This window comes from Saccopteryx leptura, chromosome 5 (genome assembly GCF_036850995.1).
Source record: "Saccopteryx leptura isolate mSacLep1 chromosome 5, mSacLep1_pri_phased_curated, whole genome shotgun sequence".
NCBI classification, from domain to species: domain Eukaryota; kingdom Metazoa; phylum Chordata; class Mammalia; order Chiroptera; family Emballonuridae; genus Saccopteryx; species Saccopteryx leptura.
The window spans coordinates 9,115,595-9,137,507 of NC_089507.1; the positions used below are offsets into that span (position 1 = coordinate 9,115,595).

The 21,913-nt window shown below is 49.1% G+C and overlaps 1 protein-coding gene across 5 annotated transcripts in view; it reads left to right on the top strand.

The window, feature by feature from the left end:
* CC2D2A (coiled-coil and C2 domain containing 2A) overlaps positions 1–21,913 on the top strand; it is a 122,664-nt gene that overhangs the window by 20,828 nt on the left and 79,923 nt on the right. For all 5 annotated transcript variants that reach the window (XM_066384848.1, XM_066384847.1, XM_066384846.1 and 2 more), the window contains 7 exons: positions 5,357–5,445; positions 6,155–6,256; positions 7,370–7,471; positions 9,337–9,510; positions 13,136–13,298; positions 15,325–15,461; positions 16,451–16,582. In XM_066384848.1, the coding sequence (XP_066240945.1) occupies positions 5,357–5,445; positions 6,155–6,256; positions 7,370–7,471; positions 9,337–9,510; positions 13,136–13,298; positions 15,325–15,461; positions 16,451–16,582 (899 nt within the window). The remainder of the gene's footprint in view (positions 1–5,356; positions 5,446–6,154; positions 6,257–7,369; positions 7,472–9,336; positions 9,511–13,135; positions 13,299–15,324; positions 15,462–16,450; positions 16,583–21,913) is intronic.

The window sequence follows — 21,913 nt, forward strand, 5'->3', positions numbered from 1 at the left end:
CGTGAGAGCCATACAATGACCCATGTACGTTACGCATTATCCAATAAAAATTTGGTGTTGTCCCGGAGGACAGCTGTGATTGGCTCCAGCCACCCGCAACCATGAACATGAGCGGTAGGAAATGAATGGATTGTAATACATGAGAATGTTTTATATTTTTAACATCATTATTTTTTTTTTTATTAAAGATTTGTCTGAGAGCCAGATGCAGCCATCAAAAGAGCCATGTCTGGCTCGCGAGCCATAGGTTCCCGACCCCTGCTCTCCGCACTCCTTTCTGCTGCTCCAGGACCACCTGGTGTCTTCCCGTGTGGCCCTGGGTGCTGTGCCCAGGCCTCTGGCTCCAGGACCTGGGAGTACAGAGAGCTTTGTTTCCCCAGTTTCTCCTCTGTCTCCTCTGGTGGCTGCACCTGACTGACCATCACACAAAGCACACCAAGAATGCAAATCATACATACACGTCATCGTTACTAGTTATAAGCAAAGGCATTTAAAAAAAAAAAAAAGACCTCCTTTATGGCAAAAGTCCCCCAAAGTCATCTTCCCCCATTTTTGTCTCCGATCTTGAACGTACTGCGATCTCACTCACATCCTTTCTCCCCATCAGAATCGTCCTCGTTGAGGTCACTCACGAGGGCACGTGTGCTCAAGTCCGGAGTCAGCCCTCAGTCTCTGCTTACTTTCAGCAGCATTTGCTGAGCCCCCCGCCCCTCCTCCGTCTGTCCTGTGCTCTGGACTCCCCTGCCCTGGCCTTCCGTCTTCCCCCACCCCATGCCACACCTCCCAGCCTCCTTGCTGGTCCCACATCCCCGAGCTCTGAGGCTGACGGAGGCTGGAAATCAGTAGGTTTGTGTGGAAGCCAGCAGAACCTCACTGAGCACGGAACACCTGCCGCCTCTGATGGAAACCGTTACTTTGTCAAGAAAACCCATCTGTCACACTGACTAACCATATATATTTTTCCTTACATAAAACATTTTAGATCATATAAGTTTCAAGTGTACACTTCTGTGATACATGAACTGTGCATTGCATTGTGTGCCCTACAGCCAGGTCAAACCATCTTTTTTCACCGTATATGTGGCTCCTTTACCTTCCCCACCCCCCATCCCCTTCCCTCTGATAACCACTATGTTTATTAATGGAATGCCTTGAAAATCTCATTATGTGTGTAAGTTCTAGCATGCCTACTTTGCCTTTGATGCTGCGGAAACTCCATCATTCCAGGTCTTCTTCGTTGTGTCAAAGCTATTTTCTGAATGTACCTCTTTATGTAAATGGGAAACAAGATTGACAAAGAAATTCTTGTCCTTGGGGCAGGAAAACTAGAGACATGTAGGATCGCATCCCCCCTTCCTTTTCCCTCTTCTCCCTCCCCCATTCCCTGCCCTCTTGTAACCCCCACACTGTCTGTGTCTATGAGGGTTTGTTTCTTTGCTTACTCCCTTCAGCTTTCTCACCCAGCCCCCCAGCCCCTCCCCTCTGACAGCTGTCCGTCTCTTCTCTATCTGTGAGTCTGTTTCTGTTTTGTTTGTTAGTTTATTTTGTTCCTTAGATTCCCCATGTAAGTGAATCATATGGTACTTGTCTTTCTCTGGCGGCTTATTTCACTCAGCATAATATTCTACAGGTCACAGCGGTCAGCAAACTGCCCCTTGAGTGTGTCTCTTCCACAAAGGGTACTCCAGCTTAGGAGTACCCTAATTAAGTTAATAACACTGTACCTACCTATATAGTTTAAGTTAAAAAAATTTGGCTCTCAAAAGAAATTTCAATCGTTGTACTGTTGATATTTGTCTCTGTTGACTAATGGGTTTGCCAACCACCGATCCATGCTGTCACAGAAGGTAAGATTTCCTTCTTTTTTTTTACGGCTGAGTAGAATTTCATTGTATAAATGTGCCACAGCTTTTTTTTTTTTCTTCTTCTTTTTTCTGAAGCTGGAAACAGGGAGAGACAGTCTGACAGACTCCTGCATGCGCCCAACTAGGATCCACCCAGCACGCCCACCAGGGGCGACGCTCTGCCCACCAGGGGCGACGCTCTGCCCACCAGGGGGCGATGCTCTGCCCCTCTGGGGCTTCGCTCTGCCGCGACCAGAGCCACTCTAGCGCCTGGGGCAGCGGCCAAGGAGCCATCCCCGGCGCCCGGGCCATCTTTGCTCCAATGGAGCCTTGGCTGCGGAAGGGGAAGAGAGAGACAGAGAGGAAGGGGGGGGGGGTGGAGAAGCAAATGGGCGCCTCTCCTATGTGCCCTGGCCGGGAATCGAACCCGGGTCCCCCGCACGCCAGGCTGACGCTCTACCGCTGAGCCAACCGGCCAGGGCCCCACAGCTTTTTTATCCACTCATCTACTGATGGACATTTGGGCTGCTTCCAAATTTTGACCATTGTGAATAACGCTGCAGTGAACATATGGGTGCATATATTCTTTTGAATTAGTGTTTCAGGTTTCTTTGGAAAAATTCCTAGAAGTGAAATTGCTGAATAATAAGGCAGATCCATTTTTAATCTGTTGAGGAGTCCCCATGCTGTTTTCCACAGTGGCCGCACCAGTCTGCCTTTCCACCAGCAGTGCGGGAGGGTTCCCTTTTCTCCACACCCTCGCCAGCACTTGCTGTTTGTTGATGTATTGATGGTAGCCGTTCTGACGGGTGTCAGGTGGTATCTCATTGTGATTTGAATTGTACTTCTCTGATGACGTGTGGCACTGAGCATCTTTTCCTCAATGAGCTGATCGAGACTCTTGAACTTGAGCCTCAGCCCACGCATGTGACACTAGCGACACTATACCCCTTACCGTGACTACGTCATGCCTCGATACGGACACTGAACAATGGCATGGGTGGAGCCTGATATACCTAGGATTTGATATTGTTCTGTCACACAGGAGGAAGAAAGCCCAGCTGCAGAGGCCGAGTGGCCAGGCTGCAGAAGGACACTTTGCAGCCCGTGACTGTGGTCTTTGTATGCACAGCAGGTGCTGAGGGACCTTGCAAGCCTGTTGCAAACAGAGGCCCTTGCTTGTCGTCGCTTCACTCCCTTCTCTCGGCCACTCCCCACCGACCTTCTGATAAATACCTCGTTTTCTCTTTTTGTTCACTGTTAGCCTTCCTCCCTTAGCCGTGCTGATGGTTCCAGGTGTCATCAAGGCTTGTCACATCAGCGTTCGCCACAGTAGACACATTTCCTAAGCCTTCATCTTTGTCTTCGGTCCTGGACTCCCCTCCCCAGAACTTGGCACGCTGGGCCAGCACCTGTCCCTCTGCCAGCCCGAGACTCAGCCCGTCTCCAGGCAAACACCCCTCCTGCCTCCCACTCTGGCTTTCCCTCCTCACGTGAGCTTCAAACCCCTAATCACCTGCGTCTGCACCTCAGACACCTTCTCCTTCTCCTTCTCTGTGAGCCAGGGTCCTCCCTGTGAGTGTGTGCTTCAAGCTCCCGGTTTGCTGGGCTCCGCCTCCAGCATCTGACTCAGCAGTGCCGGGGCCCGGCCTGAGAATCTGCCCGTCTAGCAGGTGCCCAGAAGGGGCTGCTCTGTGAGAAACCGCTCCACACCTCCTCATCCGCACCGGGTCCTCCTGTCTTTCCCTTCCTGTGGCCTCTTCCCAGCAGCTGCCTTGTTAGCTCACCGGGTGTAAAGCCAGCAGGCAGGGCCGGGGCCACCACCAGAGCAGCCCAGCCCTTGCAGGTTCGCATTGGATTTGGACAGTCGGTAAAGAAACAGCGGAGCCAAAAACTGGTGGGCCATAACCTTTAATCCTACCTTGCACCCGGCGGGCAAGTAAAAATACACACTGGGCTCCAAAACCCAGTCACACTCAGTGCTCACAAAGCCACTGACTTATCCGAGTTTCCTAGAATCAAAGGTTTCTAGCTCACCAACCTTATTCTCCTCAGTTTCCCATTTCCTTCCTTATCCCAGATACAAACTCTACACAAACTGGCATCTCACTCAGCACTCCGCCATCTTGGCTGCTTCTCCCGGCCTCCTCCACGTGGCCTCCTCCCACTGCTGGCTCTACTCTCTCCGCTCTCTCATGCTAACCTCAGGAACCAAGAGCCAAACTCCCGCTCCGTTCCCATTTTATAGTGTAGAAATCCAAACCCTTAATCCAATATACATAACAGGGAAGTCTCTTAATACAAAGTCACCTCTCCGAGGCATGATAGGATTGTACCACCTTACACCAAAAAGGGTAGGAAAGGCTTAATCCCAAAACCAAGCCCCAGGCTACAAGGATTCTGCCTGCCTTTAGCCCACCCCAACACACATTAATACCACCTGGGCAACGGCCTCTTTAACAAAGTGAGCATAATACATTTTATCCGCCCAACACCGGCACATCTAGCGGGGGTCCCTGCTGCCCCACCCCCTCCCCCCGGACCCTCCTGCACCTCAGGTGTTCCTTCTCTCTCTACGTTCCTCACGACATCCCCACTGCTTGGGGAACGGATCCTAGACCCCTCAGGGGACGTCAGAGGCTCCCCGTAGCCGGACCCCAAAGTCTTTCTGCAGTCTCATCTCCTACTTTGTCACAGGAGAGCCCTCCGCCCCAGGCATGGTAGCATTCTCTTTCCCAGACACTTGGTTTCCATCCCTTTCATAATGGCTCAGAGCATTTGGGAACGATAGAACCGGAACCAAATCTCAAGCATTGCACATCCTAGGTGTGTGACCACAGAGCCAGTCACGTCACAGAGGGCCTCAGAGTCTGCGTATTCAGGATACCTGGTGATGGTGGCCCGCACCCCTTTCTAGCGAGAGGGCGTAAGATTGACGAGAACATGCTTTCAACACGTGCATCGCCGAGCCCGACTCAGAAGAGCTGCACAGCATTTCACGATCAGTACATAGCTATTTAACAAGACGTACAAAATACATGTTGTCTCCGTGACCCAGCCCGGGGCCACGGCCTGCGTCTGCGGAAGAGGTGTCTCTGATTGAAGTTATCAGCCCTGCTGAGTGCCGAACTCGTCAGCCATCCGTTCTCCTGACAAGCCCGTTTCTCAAGTCAGCAAGCGTGAGAGCCTCTTCCCAGGAGTAATTGAATTCTTCTATGTGTCTGGCCTCGAACAGTCAGGTGCCAATCATTTCGTTCTTAGTCAAGTTGATGTGGTCCCAGCAGGACCGAGACTTCCGCCGTCTGTCCCAACAAAGTCAAGACTTGTACTTTTTACGTCAAACGGATGGCTGTCAGTGTGATTTCATGTTTGCTCATGTAAAGTTCTGAATTTGCAAGATAAAAATTATATTCTCTTGTTATTTTTTAATCTAATCTTTCCTTTGGGGAAAATAAATTTTTTTAAGTCATTTTCTTGTTGTTTTTTGTTTGTTTGTTTTTTTACTTTTTTAGGTTTACCTCCAATTCCTTCAGCATCCAGAACAGGCTTTGCGGAATTTTCCATGAGGGAACGTATGCGGGAGAAGCTACAAGCCGCGAGGGTGAGCGCCGCGTGCCCGCTCTGTCCCCCTGTCCAGTGCTGGCCCCAGCTCTGCGGGCCTGGCCTCTGGCGGGCTCTGTGTGCTGCAGACTGTGTGGGTTTGCACGCTCCTCACCTCGTAAGGGTTAATGCAGCATTTACCACTGGAGCAGGTGAACATGATGCTTCAGAAAGATTCAAAGGCCCTGGCCGGTTGGCTCAGTGGTAGAGCGTCGGCCTGGCGTGCAGGAGTCCTGGGTTCAATTCCCGGCCAGGGCACACAGGAGAAGTGCCCATCTGCTTCTCCACCCCTCCCCCTCTCCTTCCTCTCTGTCTCTCTCTTCCCCTCCCGCAGCCAAGGCTCCATTGGAGCAAAGTTGGCCCGAGTGCTGAGGATGGCTCTATGGCCTCTGCCTCAGGCGCTAGAATGGCTCTGGTTGCAACAGAGCAACGCCCCAGAGGGGCAGAGCATCGCCCCCTGGTGGGCATGCCGGGTGGATCCCAGTCGGGCGCATGCGGAGTCTGTCTGACTGCCTCCCCGTTTCCAACTTCAGAAAAATACAAAAAAAAAAAAAAGAAAGAAAGATTCAATGTCCTTTTTCCAAACCGCCCCACTTGCTCTCATTACTTAAAGCGGTAACGCGTGCACCCTCTACTGGCTGCACCCCACCGAGGTGGAGGCTGCAGTGTTCATACCTCCTGGACCGGTAATTTTCTGTTCAATTTTTCAGTCCAAAGCGGAAAGTGCGTTGCTCCAGGAAATCCCCACCCCCCGACCCAGGCGCTTACGGAGCCCCGGTGAGAAAGAACAGGAGACGGAGTTCGGCACCGAGGTGAGAAATGGGCCATCTCCGCTTTATGATCGAAGACAGTGAAACAGAATAGGACATTCCCAGCCAAAGCTCTAGAGCAGAGCTGTGCGCAGAGGAGGTGTACACGCTTACGAAGCGTTATAACAGCTGCTCTGTATAGAGTGGCACTCGGTGCCAGGCACTGCGCCGAGTCTTGTTCCGGTGTTACCACATGCCTTTACCCCAGGGAGTGGGTGCTATTTCTTTCATTCGCATTTGACAGATGAGCAAACTGAGGTTAGAGCAGCTGCAAAGCTGTCCCCAGGTCACAGAGCATGCAGGTAGAAGAGTCAGGATTTGATCCCGCCTCTAGCTCTTTCCCGGTCTGTCTCATGGGTCAGAGTTGCTGGATCCCTGGATCTTGCTGGGAAACAGAGAGAGAGAGAGAGAGAGAGAGAAGATCAGGGTCAGATGGTGCAGGGCCCTGAATGTCACTGAGGAGCCTGGATGATTAACGGCAGGAACAGCCCACGATTGAATGGGGCGATGGCAGCCATGTTAACAGAGAGTGGAGGAACAAGGTTAAGTTCTGTGGTGGCTGCTAGGTGGAGTAGTAGGTTCTAGAAGGGGTGGATTTGAAGAGAGATGAAGGCAAGGTGGGAACAGCACCTGGTGGATGGCTACCAGAGGAAAGAATACCCATAATGAGTATTAGCACATCGAGCTCAGCTTCCAGGGGGGACAGGGATCCCACGGCTCACGAGAAGGGCAGGACATGAGCCTGTGCCCTGAAGGATGTATGTCAGACTTATTAACGATCAGAGATGATTGATACTTTCCTCCATAGACTGTTTGGAAATGATTCTCTGTGAAGGATAGTCTATTGATCCGTAGGAGAAATAACACTTTTTATTTTAAGGTTTCTTGAGTTTAAGATTTTATATTTGTTTGGTCCTGAGAGAGGCAGAGCTGAGTAAGATAATATTCAGCAACTGTAACCTTCAAATAGATTTGACATTTGTCAGCATTTCATTTTTTAGGAATGGTGATCTGCATTAATGGTCACAAGATAAGCCTTTTGAGAGTTAATGCTTGTTTTATGACATCCTTTCTTTCTGATTTAAATGATGTATCTGTGTTTTTTCACTCACTTAGCCAGGTAGGGAGGCACAGAGGACTCCACAAGAAGGTGATGCCCAGAGTCATTCAAGAGTAAAATTCCTTGATTCTGTACGAAAGATCAAGTCTAAACCCCTGGTGAGAAATCCTGTCCTTTTTTTTTTTTTTAATTTATTGTGTTAACATGGATTCAAGTGTCCCACTCAATATAACTCCCTCACCCCCACGCCCGTGTCCCCCATTATACCCCCTATGTCCCCCTCCCCCAACACCCTTCCTTCTGGGGTTTGCTGTCCTATTATCTATATCTCTGTGTTATGTATATATAATTTCACTAATCCCTTCACCTTCTCTGATCCCATCTCCTCATCCCCCTTCCCTCTGACAGCTGTCTCTGGAGACTATTGTGCTAAGTGAAATAAGCCAGGCAGAGAAAGACAAATATCATATAATCTCACTTATATGTGGACTCTAAGGAACGAAGTGAAGTGAGGAACGGAATAGAGAAATCCTCTCTTTTTAAATCATGCTTGTTTTAATTTTTCTTTTTCAGAGACAGAGAGAGAGTCAGAGAGAGGGATAGATAAGGACAGACAGACAGGAACAGAGAGAGATGAGAAGCATAAATCATTAGTTTTTCGTTGTGGCACCTTAGTTGTTCATTGATTGCTTTCTCATATGTGCCTTGACCGCGGGCCTTCAGCAGACTGAGTAACCCCTTGCTTGAGCCAGCAACCTTGGGTCCAAGCTGGTGAGCTTTGCTCAAACCAGATGAGCCAGCGCTCAAGCTGGCAACATAGGGGTCTCAAGCCTGGGTCCTCCACATCCCAGTCTGACACTATCCACTGCACCACCACCTGGTCAGGCTAAATCATGCTTGTTTTAAATAATCCATATATTACATCATGTTTTTGTTTGTGTTGTTTTTCAAAAGTATGCAAGAATAAAGTGTAGGAAATAAACCCTCCTGTCAGAGCCCAGACTGTGGCTCTGGGAGAGTGGAACATGCCTGATTGGGGGCAGGGTGAGTGTGCGTGGAAGGCAGGAAGAGTTAGCGAACAATGTTCGTTCAGCTCTGAAGTTGCACCATCTTTCCAAATGGGAAAAAAATGGGGGGATACTAACTCAAAAATAAAAAAAAACTTAAGTCATTTTTTTATTTTAAAAAAGTTACATATATATACTATGGAATACTACTCAGCCATAAGAAATGATGACATTGGATCATTTACAACAACATGGATGGACCTTGATAACATTATACTGAGTGAAATAAGTAAATCAGAAAAAACTAAGAACTATATGATTCCATACATAGGTGGGACATAAAAATGAGACTCAGAGACATGGACAAGAGTGTGGTGATTACTGGGTGGGGGGGGGGACAAGGAGGGGGCTGGGGGAGGGGAGGGGCACAAAGAAAACCAGTTAGAAGGTGACGGAAGACAACTGGAATTTGGGTGATGGGAATGCAGTATAATCAAATGTCAAAATAACCTGGAGATGTTTTCTCTGAACATATGTACCCTGATTTATCAATGTCACCCCCATTAAATTAATAAAAAAATAATAATAAATTTTTTAAAAAGTTAACAAATTATATATTGCTCATAATTAAATAAAACTAGCTTAACATTGGCCTATAAAACAATGAATCCACTTTCAGGCATATCCTTGCTAAAGCTTTTACTTCTATAATATATTTGTGTGCTAGTGGGGGTATAAATAACAGCTGGCTTATAAAAAGTAATTCATTAAAAATACTTATTTTTTTAAAAAATCAGTAAAAAATAGATATTTATTAAAGAAAGCCACCAACTACCCATTGCGGTGTTAAAAGCTCACTGCCAATAATCCCGTGCCATCAACAAAGGTGGTAAGCTTCCGAGGCCCCGAATGTGCCTGGTGCCATTAGCAGCAAGCCAGCAGTCAGGGAACCATGCAGAGAGAGCTCGTTCCAGCTCCTAAAGCCTGAATCCCTGTCGCTCTCTGCTTCTCCTCAGGTCCCGCCTGGCTTCCCTTCTGCCGAGGAAGCCTATAACTTCTTCACCTTCAACTTTGACCCTGAGCCGGAGGAGTCAGAGGAAAAACCAAGAGCCAAGAATGGAGACGGAGCTCATCGAGAGCAGGAGGAAGGGGAGGAAGAAGAGCCCCCTGTGCAAGGAGCAAACAAAACGGTATTTAATATTGTGATGGTAACGCGGAGAGGGGTGATGGTGCTGATGTCGATGACGATGACGCCGACAGTGACACCTGACTATAATGATGACAATGATGATGAGGAGGAGGAGGAGGATGATGAGGATGATGATGATGATGATGATGATGGTATGTTAGCCAGGAAGAATGTGGCTAAAGACATACCTGCCACCACTACACAGAACAGCTCATCTGTGTCTTAGTTGAAAGCAAAAGTGTGCTAGGCTCACATGACTTTCTGTAGCTTTCATTTCACCCCACAGTTGAGAGAGTGAGGGCCTTGAGTGAAATCTGTCCATCTGGCTTCGGTGGAGAAAAAAAGAAGGCAGAACAATATGGCTTGTAGATGTTTCTTGCTAGCCTCTGCACAGTGATTAGTTTTCATTTCACATGCAAAACATTGACCTCTCCAAGATAAATCAAAGCTCACTCTCCCCTGCCCACCCACAACTTTACAGGCAAGCGGCTTTGTGTGCCCCGTGCCACACCCAAGCTACAGCTCAGATTCTGTCCTTGTGAGTAGATGTGTGAGATAAAAGAAAGCATGCCAGTAAAAATGAGCAAAGGACTTGAATAGACATCTCCCCAAAGGAGATTGACACATGGCCAGTAAGCACATAAGAAATGCATAATACTACTAATCATTAGAAAAATGCAAACCAAAACCACAATGATATACCACTTCAGACAACTTACCATGGTGCATATATATATATAAATGTGAAACAGAGCATCACAAGTATTGGCAAGGATGTGGAGAAATTGGACCCACGTGCATTGCTGATGGGAAGGGAAAGTGCTGTCGCTGTTAAGAAAAACAGTCTGGTGGCTCCTCAGAAAGTTAAACATGGAACTACCGCATGATCCAGCAACCCCCCTCTGGATACATACACAAAAGAACTGAAAGCAGGTACTCAGACAGTCAGTTGCTCACCCATGTTCACAAGAGCATGATTCACACTTGCCAAAAGTACAAACAACCCAAGGGTCTCTCAACAGATGAAGGAGCAGATACACAAGAGAAGGTGCAGACATGCAATGGAACATTATAGCTCCCACTAGGAAGGAAGGAAATTCCGATCCGTGCTGCAACACAGATGGACCTTGAAGACACTACGCTAAGTGGAATAAGCCAGTTACCGAGGGACACGTACTGTGTGATTCCATCTACGTGAGGCCCCGAGAGTCTTCAAATTCATAAAGACAGAAAGGAAAAGGGTGGGCGCCAAGAGCGAGGAGAGGGTGAGGATGAGAGCTCATTTCCTAGGACAGAGTTCCTCGTGGGGAAGGTAAGACGGTTCCGGAGATGGTGGTGATGGTTGTTCAGCAACGGGAATGTATTTATACTTGATGCCACAGACTGCATGCTTCAAAACAACCAACATGATAAACTTTGTTCCTTATATTTTGCCACACTAAAAAATAAAAAGAAAAACGTACCAGGACATTTCAGAATTTGTATAGTTCCCCTGTTTCTGTGCTTAACTTTTAATCACTTCCCTTGAAAACTGCCTCCCAGAAATGTACTCTCTTACCTAGGTCTACGGAAGCCTGGGATACTTTAGCTTGTTCTGTAATAATTGTCCTACAGCTCAATATTCGGCTTGTCCTGGATCAGGATCTCTTGGGAGGCTGCAAGCAAAGTGGCCAAGCCTGCAGTCATCTCAAGGCTGGACTGAGTGGGGAAGGTTGGCTTCCCAGTGGTCCGTTCTTCTCTCTGACAAATGCTGGTTGTTGGTGGGAAGCGTCAGGTCAGACTTCCCCATCCGGTTACTTGAGTGTCCTCATGACTTGACAGCAAGCGATCAGAGAGAAAGCAAGGAGGAAGCCACGGTGCCTTGGGTGCCGTGATGGTAGAAGGTCCCGCCTCTCCCTCACCAGCAGCCAGTCACGAAGCACAGCCCTCAGGGAACGGGAAGAGAATCCACAGCTTTGGAAGGCAGGACTCTCAGCGAATTTGTGGGCTCCTTAAATTGTGTCACTTCTCTCGGAAAGCGACATCTCTTTCCTGTTGCGTTCTCTCCCCTGGAATCCGTGTCGCAAAAACCACCCTTTTAAATCATGCGGACGTTGAAGCCCCTTCCCTGGAGTCCCTGCTCCGTCCGGCCCTGGACCCTTTTACTGTATTTTCATAGTCAGAGTGGATTTAGTCTTCCTGGTGGAAGGTGTAGGTCATCTGCAGGCCCATTCGTGAGCTTCCCTCTTCTGTCTTCTCTGCAGTTTCCCCAATCTGGGTGCCTTTCTGCCCATCACAAAGCAGAGGTGGGGCAGGAGCGAGAAAAGTGGCACGCTGACCGAGGGGTTCCCCTTTCTCCCGTTCTTCCTTCCGTTCAGAAGTGTTTGGCGCTCTCTGCCTTCAAGTTCTGCTGAGAGCTTGTCGCCACGTGGATGTACCTTTCCGTTCTTACTGTCTTGGGTGTTGGGGGGGGGGGGATATTAAGAGGCAGGTGGCTAGGTGGCCACCAGCGGCTTCAGCTCCCTGCGAGCTCCAGGATTTTAATAGGCGCTGCTCAGAAAGCGACCCCAGGCATAAACTTTTGTGTGTGTGTGTGACAGAGACAGAGACAGAGGGGGATAGATAGGGATAGGCAGACAGGAAGAGAGAGAAACGAGAAGCATCAACTCTTTGTTGCGACACCTTAGTTGTTCATTGATTGCTTTCTCATATGTGCCTTGACCAGGGGGCTACAGCAGAGTGAGTGACCCCTTGCTCGAGCCAGCGACCTTGGGCTCAAGCAGTGAGCCTTGCTCAAACCAGATGAGCCCATGCTCCAGCTGGCGACCTCAGGGTCTCAAACCTGGGTCCTCTGGGTCCCAGTCCGACGCTCTATCCATTGCACCACTGCCTGGTCAGGCTCCACGTGTAAATTTTAACAAGAAAAAAGAAAGAGAAAGCAAGAGGAGGAAGGAAAAGAGGGGAAAAGAAAGAGATGAAAGAAAAGGAGAAAACATTTGGAAAATCCTCAATTAAACAAAAATTAACCTGCTTCAGCTAATAATGTGTTATTATAGGTCCTGTGCTTAAAAATGTTTATGTGTCTTTTAATTCTGTCCTCACAATACCCTAAGAGGTCATCTCTGTTAATGTCCCCATTTTATAACCGAGGAAACCGAGGATCAGGACAGTAGAGAAGCTCCCTAAAGTCGCCAGGCAGCGTGGGAAGCAGCTGAGCTCCCCGCCCGGGGGGTCAGAGTAGCATGTGCAGCCCCTGCGCTTGGTGCACCGGCCGGTGGTGCGTACCAGCAGGGAGCTTAAAATGCTTCATAACTTACGAACCCACATCCTTTGAATAAATGTCAACAAGTCAGCACCTTCCAAGGAGGCCAGAATTGTTGAGGTTTCCATTGCTTTGCTTATCACATCTCTTCTGATTTTGCCATTGTCTACGTATGGAGAATAGTAAAAAAATAACAAAGAAAATGCACTTGGCAAATATAAAAAGCCACGTAGTTTTATGCCTTTATTCAAAGGAAAAAAACGAAAAGGTGATTCTATTGTAAGGTATGTTGTTCGATGAGTTTAATATCATTGATTTTTTTTTTCTGTGCAAGCTAATCATCTTAGCATGATTTTTGTAACTGTTATTTTTTAACGCAATGCAGGATGAGGAAGAGCTGCTCAGTGACAACAATGACAAGGATCTCCTATTGGGCTTGGATCACGCGGCTGAAGATTTCGTGGCTGTCCGGCCGGCAGACTATGAAAGCCTCCACATTCGGCTGCAGAAGGAGAGAGAGCTCCTGTTCGTCCCCAGTCGGCTGACAGGTACAGGCCCCTTCTAGTTCCTGCTCATCTTCGTCTTCCGTCCAGTGAACTACGGCCCGTGTCTAAGGATGCCCCGTGTCCACTCTGATTCCAATTTCTAATCTTTTTAATAATCAAGAAATATTTTCAAACACACGCAAAAAAAAAACGTGTAGAGCGTGGAAAAACCTCCACTGAACAAACTTTTGCTGACGGAATAGCAGAGGGAGTCCCAGGATGCCATGGGAGGTCCTGCATCCCATCAGTGCCCAGGGCTGGGAGCCCTGAGAGTCAGGCCCTGAGCAGGAATGACTTTGTTCCGTTCCCCACTCACACGCAATACTTCTAGAACACTTCTGCGACCAGAGGCGGGAGCTTGTACCTACGCCAGCCAGTTCTCCAACACCAGCTAGGTGTGCTACAATTCAACCCTGGTCTATATCTACCAGGGGTGCATGCAGACCCCACAAATTCAGGGCTCATCCCACAAGACCACGCGCTGCTTCAGATGGCAGATGCCACATAGTGTGTCCCCAGGTTGCACACACTTATACTCCTCTTTGCCACAGGTCAGGGATTCCCATGACATCCTCTTCAGGTTTGCTAATTTGATAAAACAGCACGTAGAACTCAGGGAAAGACTTACTTATATTTACTGGTTTATAATGCACATAATAAATGATACAATGGCAGGTATAGGTAGCTGGCAAAAGTTTCCAAAGATCGTAACTTTGTAATAATAGTAATAATAATAATAATAATAATGAATGCATTCTGTGCACTTAATTCACCGGGTACTTTCCTACGCTTTTTTTTTTTTTTTTTTTGTATTTTTCTGAAGCTTGAAACCGGGAGAGATAGTCAGACAGACTCCCGCATGCGCCTGACCGGGATCCACCCAGCACGCCCACCAGGGGGCGAAGCTCTGCCCACCAGGGGGCGATGCTCTGCCCCTCCGGGGGCGTTGCTCTGTTGCGACCACAGCCACTCTAGCACCTGGGGCAGAGGCCAAGGAGCCATCCCCAGCGCCCGGGCCATCTACTTCAATGGAGCCTCGCTGGGGGAGGGGAAGAGAGAGAGAGAGAGAGGAAGGAGAGGGGGAGGGGTGGAGAAGCAGATGGGCGCTTCTCCTGTGTGCCCTGGCCAGGAATCGAACCCGGGACTTCTGCACGCCAGGCCGATGCTCTACCACTGAGCCAACTGGCCAGGGCCAAGCTCTCTTTTTCGAATGAAACATCTGCCTCCGTGACCCCCCTTCTTGAATAGGCCCCAGCTCCTCTGGGACCTGCAAGGCTCCCCAGGCCCCTCTCCTGCCCACCTCGAGCCTTCTCCACAGGCACTGCCCTGGCTCACTACCCCTGGCATTCTGGATGTTTCTCTGTTCCCACATACGCCCACTGCTCAGTACACGCTCTTCCCTGGTGTGGACATACTGTCCCATCACTGCCTCCTTCCTGCTCAGCCTTCCCTGCTCTAACTCCGGTTTACCCCACCCCCACCCCACCTGATGCTCCCACCGAGTCCCCTGTGCCTCCTGCGTGCTGGGTACAGGGGACAAAGGTTTGTTCTGTGAGTGAACCCAAGGCTGGAGAATGAATGAGGTAATGGCCACGCACTCAAATATAATACAAAGCACTTTAATTCACAAAGCATGTCCTGAGACCTGACCTCACCGAGTTCTCCCGAGCCCCCCCGTGAAGTGGGAGTGGGTATGACCATCCCTTCCATGCAGGGGGAAGGGGCCCACCCAGACTCGCTGGGCTGGGGAGCGGGGCTGACGCTGGGCTTCGAGTGCCGCGCTCCCCAGTGTGCGCCCCGGTGACTGAGGTGTGGACTCACCCCATCGGTCTGCAACGTGCTGCTGGCCAGGACACACATTCATCTCGTCCTTAGTTCTGCTCCTAGAAATTAATCTGGGAAACGTGCCTTGTCCAAGAACGGAAACGGAATCTCCCGGGGGGGGGGGGGGTTGCTTTAATTCGCCAAACTGCCGTGGACAAGGTGAGGTCCGCGCTCACGTGGCTGCCTGTGTGTGTGAACTGTCTAGTGCCCACGTACAAGAAGCTCCCGGAGAACGTGCAGCCCCGCTTCCCCGAGGACGAGGGCCTGTACACGGGAGTGAGGCCGGAGGTGCCGCGCGCCGCCCGGAACACCGTGGAGAACAGGCTGCTCAGGCAGGACCCGGTAGGCACCGCGCTGCTCCCGGCGCCCCCGCGAGCGACACCGGCGTTCTGTCTCTGGGTGGGGCGGTCACTGCGCCAGTGGGCGCATGTCCTCGTGACAGTGTCTGCGCAGGGCGGTTTGATTGTTTTCTTCATTTGTCTCCGCCTGTTTAGTGACCCTCAAACAGCACAGACGCTCCCTGCTCCAAACCCGTCTCCTGCCCGCTGCCTTCGGACTTCTGCTAACGCAGCCGTTGGCCACCTTTGCTCAGTTCACGGGAATGTTTAATGATCCCAAGATAGAATGTGCTCAGTTGTTTTCCTCCTGTGCTTTTTATTCCTTAAATTTTTAATGGATAGAAAATAAAAATTTTTATATCAATTTTTTTTTTTAATTCAGTGAGAGGAGGGGAGGCAGAGACAGACTCCTACATATGCCCCCACCAGTATCAACCCAGCAAGCCCACCAGGGGCCGATGCTCTGCCCATCTGGGGTGATGCTCACCAACCAAGCTCTTCTTAACCCCTGAGGTGGAGGCCATGGAGCCATCCTTAGCGCCCAGGACCAACTTGCTCCAACTGAGCCATGGCTGTGGGAGGGGGAGAGAGAGAGAGAGAAAGAGAGAAAAGAGGGGGAAAAGGAGGAGAAGCAGATGGGTGCTTCTCCTGTGTGCCCTGACCAGGAATAGAACCTGGGACACCCACATGCTGGGCTGATGCTCTACCAACCGGCCAGGGCCCATATCAATCATTTAAACTTTTAAACTTTTTCTTAAGCTTTTTTTTTTTTGGCATGCAGGGGGTGGTGAGACCTCTATATTAAATTAATTGTTGGGGGGCAACAGTGGAGACTCAGTTTCTAATGGAAACAGGACTTTAGAAGTTCTGCCGGGAAAGGGGTTCGGTCCGTGAGACATGTGTGCTGACACAGTTTCCCTGCGAACGTTGTTTATGTTGTAAACCATTCCTGCCCAGTCAGAAGCAAACGTCCTTCCCCCGCTTGATCCCCAGGACAGAAAGTGGTTCGGCGATGACGGCAGGGTCCTCGCACTGCCAAACCCCATCAAGCCGTTCCCGTCCAGGCCAGCGAAGCTGGCGCAGGAGCAAGACGTGAAGGCCGAACTTGAGACGTTATATAAGAAGGTAAACCCTCTTCCTCACGTTTAAGATGTGAATTTGCTTCAAAGGGCTTTGCTCCTTGCATTGCTTGGAGGGCTGGATTTGTAACTTTCTGCTTGGATTTAGTGTTTCTATAATTCACTATCTTACACATAAAGAATAAACAGCAGGCATATTTACAAGGAAGCCCACTGTGCTTGCCTAACGCTGCCTTTTTTGGGTTTTTTTTTTTTTTTAAGATTTTTATTTATGGATTTTTAGAGAAAGAGAGAGAGGGGAGAGAGACAGAGAGAGAGAAAGGCGGGCGGGGGAGAGGAGCAGGAAGCATCAAATTGTAGTGGTTGCTTCTCATATGTGCTTTGACCGAGCAAGCTTGGGGTTTCAAACCAGTGACCTCAGCATTCCAGATTGATGCTTTATCCACTGCACCACCAGAGCTCAGGCCTAACCCTTTCTGCAACAAGGAGTCTTAGTTTGCATATTCAGGGAGTGACACTATCTTTCTCCTTTCCTTTCTGTCATTTTACATAGCCTACAGGCTGACTTCCACCTCACTGTCTCTTTGTTTTGTAACTGGAGGTTTTCTATCATTGCAATTCCGTTTTTCTGCATTGCCCTGAGCTGCAGTGCCTTGCTGCCTGACTTGAGTCCCGCCACTACCCTCGGAAAGGTGAACTTGGCCCTGTCGACGTTTCTTCATCTGTGAAGAGGGCATAATAACAGCATCTGTCTCCTAGAATTGTTGCGCAGACTGGCTGTGATCATACATACAAGCACCGGGAACAGAGTCGTATAGACAGAGCGGCCCGTCTCCCTGTCTCATCCTATTGCTCTCGCGTTCCTGAAGTGTTGAGCAAGGACCACCCCCTTCAGAAACCTGTGTCATTATAAACTTGTACCATCTCCACTCTGATAAAGTAAAACAGAACGAGGGGATAGAACGGTCCTTCTAGAAAGCAGGTGAAGCACAGTGGGGACACAGGTGCATGTCAGAGAGTCTGTGCTGAGTCAGCTGTTCTGTTAACTAGCTCATGGCTCTGGGCGGGTCCCTGTCCCTTCCTGGACCCGTCTCCCTCATGGAAAAATAATGATAATCTTCCCTACCTCATAGGATCATTGTGAGTATAGAGGTAGTAGTGTACCGGTATGCCCCTTTTTAAACCGTGAATTGTTACAAAATATTGTTCATTGTAGACCAGTACTGACGAGGGGCTACTTTGTGCCGAAATGAGATCCTGGGAGGAGGTTACAGAACAAGCGCAAAACTAAGCCCCAGCCCATGCGGGATTGTCATTGACTTGTTTACATGACAAAGATACATGATATAATTAGTAATCAAGACAGTATCAACATAGCCATACACCTACTAATCCATCAGTCTGGCGCTTCATCTATCCATCCATTACAGCCTACAGAACAGATACAATGAAGCACTAAATTATGGGATAAAATTAGAAAGTGGGAGTACAATTACTGTGGAGAGTGGGGTATTGGGAGGCAATTCATCTTGTCTATCTCCTTGAGAAGGTCCGAACTAATGGGAAATGGCCAGGATCCAGAGACGGACGCAGTTATCAGCCGCACTAATGGGTAACACTGGGCAGCAGAATGCCACCCAGAACCAAAAGCAGATAGTCTTCCTGCTCCGTCTTTCGTGAGTTATGATCCCCATCTAGACCCAAGCTGAGCAGCAGGAGGACTGCCCCTGGGCTCTGACAGGGAGCAGCGAGGGAAGACAGCGCCCGTTAGCGGGCTCTCCAGGAGGGAGCCAGGAAGGGGCAGCCAGGGGCCACTGGCTACCTTGCCCCGCAGAGGGCTCAGACCAATGGGTCTTGGGCTCCACCTGACTTGCCAACCAGACACACTCTTCCTTCTCTCTAGCGCACGGTGATGGCAGAGGGGGAGTGTTGGGCAGATAAAATGTATTATGCTCACTTTGTAAAAGATAACGCTGCCCACATGGAGGTGCCCAGGTGATATTAATGTGTGTTGGGGGCAGGCAGAATCGTTGTAGCCCGGGGCTTGGTTTTGGGATTAAGCCTTTCCCACCCTTTTTGATGTAGGGCGGTACAATCCAATCATGCCTCAGAGAAGTGACTGTAGTAGAGACTTCCCTATTTTATATATTGGATTAAAGGTTTTGAATCTACACTATAAAATGGGGGCAGAACAGGAGCTTGCTCTCTTGGTTCCTGGGATGATTAGCATGAGAGAGCAGAGGGAGCAGAGCAGAGAGCAGAAAGAGGCCATGTGGCCAGGAGAAGCAGCCAAGATGGCAGAGTGCTGAGTGAGATGCCAGTTTGTGCAGAGTTTGTATCTGGGATAAGGAAGGAGATGGGGAACTGAGGAGAATAAGGCTGGTGAGCTAGAAACCTTTGATTCTAGGAAACTCGGATAAGTCAGTAGCTTTGTGAGCACTGAATGTGAGTGGGTTTTGGAGCTCAGTGTATGTTTTTTTTGTTTGTTTGTTTGTTTTTTGTATTTTTTTCTGAAGCTGGAAACGGGGAGAGACAGTCAGACAGACTCCCGCATGCGCCTGACCGGGATCCACCCGGCACGCCCACCAGGGGTGACACTCTGCCCACCAGGGGGCAATGCTCTGCCCCTCCGGGGGGTCGCTCTGCCGTGACCAGAGCCACTCTAGCGCCTGGGGCAGAGGCCAAGGAGCCATCCCCAGCGCCCGGGCCATCTTTGCTCCAATGGAGCCTTGGCTGCGGGAGGGGAAGAGAGAGACAGAGAGGAAGGAGGGGGGTGGGGGTGGAGAAGCAAATGGGCGCTTCTCCTTATGTGCCCTGGCCGGGAATCGAACCCAGGTCCCCCGCACACCAGGCTGACGCTCTACCGCTGAGCCAACCGGCCAGGGCCTCAGTGTATGTTTTTACTTGCCCGCTGGGTGCAAGCTAGAATTAAAAATGATGACCCACCAGTTTGTGGCTCCGTTGTTTCTTTACCGACTGTCCGAATCCAATGCGAACCTGCATGATCCGGGCTTCTGTAATAGTGGCCCTGGCTTCTGGCTTTACAGGGAGAGAAGCACAGAGGGTCTATAAGGCCAGTAGTCACGGCCATCAGAGCCAGGCAGGTACAGGTTCTCACTGAATTCGGGCAGATGGTAAAGAAACTGCGGAGCCAAAAACTGGTGGGCCATTCCTTTATTCTAGCCTTTATTCTAGCAACCAGCCGGCGAGTAAATACACACAGCGGCAAAACACTTCCCTTTCCATTCAGGGCTCCCAAAGCCACTAACTTTCTCCTGGTTTTCCTGGAATCAAAGGCCCCCACCCGCTCAGTCACCTCTGGTTCCCCATGCACACTTTCCCCCTGCCATCTTGGCTGCTTTCTCCCTTCTCTCACTCTGCAAAAACATGGCCTCCTTCCTTTCCTTTCTACTTCTTCTTGAAACTTTTCGGTTTGAAAACCCCTCCTCCGCCTGACCTGTGGTGGCGCAGTGGATAAAGCATCGACCTGGAACGCTGAGGTCGCTGTTTTAAAACCCTGGGCTTGCCTGGTCAAGGCACATATGAAAGTTGATGCTTCCTGCTCCTCCCTCCCCCTTCTCTCTCTCTCTCTCTCTCTCTCTCTCTCTCTCTCCTCCCTAAAAATTAATAAAAAGAAAAAATTTTTTAAAAAAAGATGTGGTGTCTCCTTTAAGGAGCAGGGAAAACAAACAGGAACATTTACCAAAAAAAAAAAAGAAAAAGAAAAGAAAACCCCCTCTCCAGCACACATTAGCATAACAAAGCCCCTTCACAGGCAGGAAGGGAATTAGTAGTTTCACCTGGCAGCGGCCATTTTTAACAATAAAAGTGAGCAAAATTAAATAACACAAATTTTACAAACTTATTTGCCCAATAGGTTCCCTCCCAATACTTTTGAGAGGGGAGATCTTCCTATCTTGTGGGCAGAAATAAGAAAGCAGAGGAAGAGACTCGTCCCACTAGGAGGGCTGGTTGTCCAGCATCACAGGGAAAGGAGTCAGAGAAGGGAGAAATCTCAAGGGGCTGACACCTCCCAAGGTCATTCCTTAGAGGGCAGGCTGTGAGCATAGCAAAGTGGGAAGAATGTGTTCGAGTGTATGAGAAAGAAGCAGAGGGGGTTAAATCTCTTTGTTTCTCCATAACAAGTTACCTGCTGAGTTTACTGTTGACTCAGTCTTTGTTTAAAATGTGGTTAGGGTACCTTCCAGTGACTCAGAACACAATGCGTTTCTTTAAGAAATGAACATTTTTACAATTTTATTTACTGATTTTTACCTTTACCTACATTTATTATCCAGGTCTGTCTGATGTCAGAACCCAGGTATTTTCGCAGTTTTGGGGGATGATGCAGGAGCAGAGAAATGAATAGGCAGAAAACGTTCTAGTCATAATGGTTAATTCCCCTTCTTCCTTCCTCCCTTACAGCCCTGACAGCGACTCCAGGGCCAAGACTGGGTTTCAGTCTTCTCCTAAACCGTGCACCAGCCGGCAGCCTGGCACGTGATAACACTTCAATACAAGTGTGAGCTGGCTATCATGACAGAGATTTCACCAAGCTGGATATATCTAGAAATAATCCCTTCTTTTCTATTCCTCTTCTCAGCATCTCTCCTGCAAAACAGTAGCTTCCTAGCATCTGGTTTAATCCTGGAATCCAAGCAATGGGAACCCAGCTCTGCGTGCCAGGTCAGGGGTTGGCAAGCCCCTGGGCCTTTAATGGAACCGGGATGAGTTTATACCTCGGCACTCTCAGCTCTAAGGCTAACCAAACCCAGCAGGACTGACTGAAGCCCAACCCCCATCAGAGCCAAGCCTGCTTGTTCTTTGGTTAAAACCGGCAATTAGATGATTTAAGAGGTTTTTTTTTTTTTGGAAGGGAGTTGGGATTCAGTCCTACTTCTTTGAACATCTTTCTTAATTATAGAGCGGGGGGGGGGGGGGGGGGGGGGGGAGTAGTTCTTAGACGTAAAAGATTCTGCTGTTTTAAACTAAGACCCTATTAGACACCAGTAAAGATAAAGAAATGGAAGAAAGGAGATTAGATATTGTGCAAAGAACAAAATTAAACCTCAAATGAGAAAGAATGCAATTTACTACATCCTCAGAAGGAACTAATTCAAAAATAAAATAAATAAAAATAAAAATGGGACATTGCGGGTAAAAGACAAACAATATAAAGTGTAGTTTGTCCCATCATGACAGCAAAGTGGGGTTAGAGTTTTTCAAAGCAGTCGGGACAGCTTCCCTCCCTCCCTCCCTCCCTCCTTACCTCCCTCCCTCCCTCCCTCTTTCCTTCCTTCCATTCCTCCTCCTTCCTTCCACCCTTTCCGTTTTACCCTTTCCTCCTTAACTCTTAGTCGTGCTGAGCTGTGGGAAT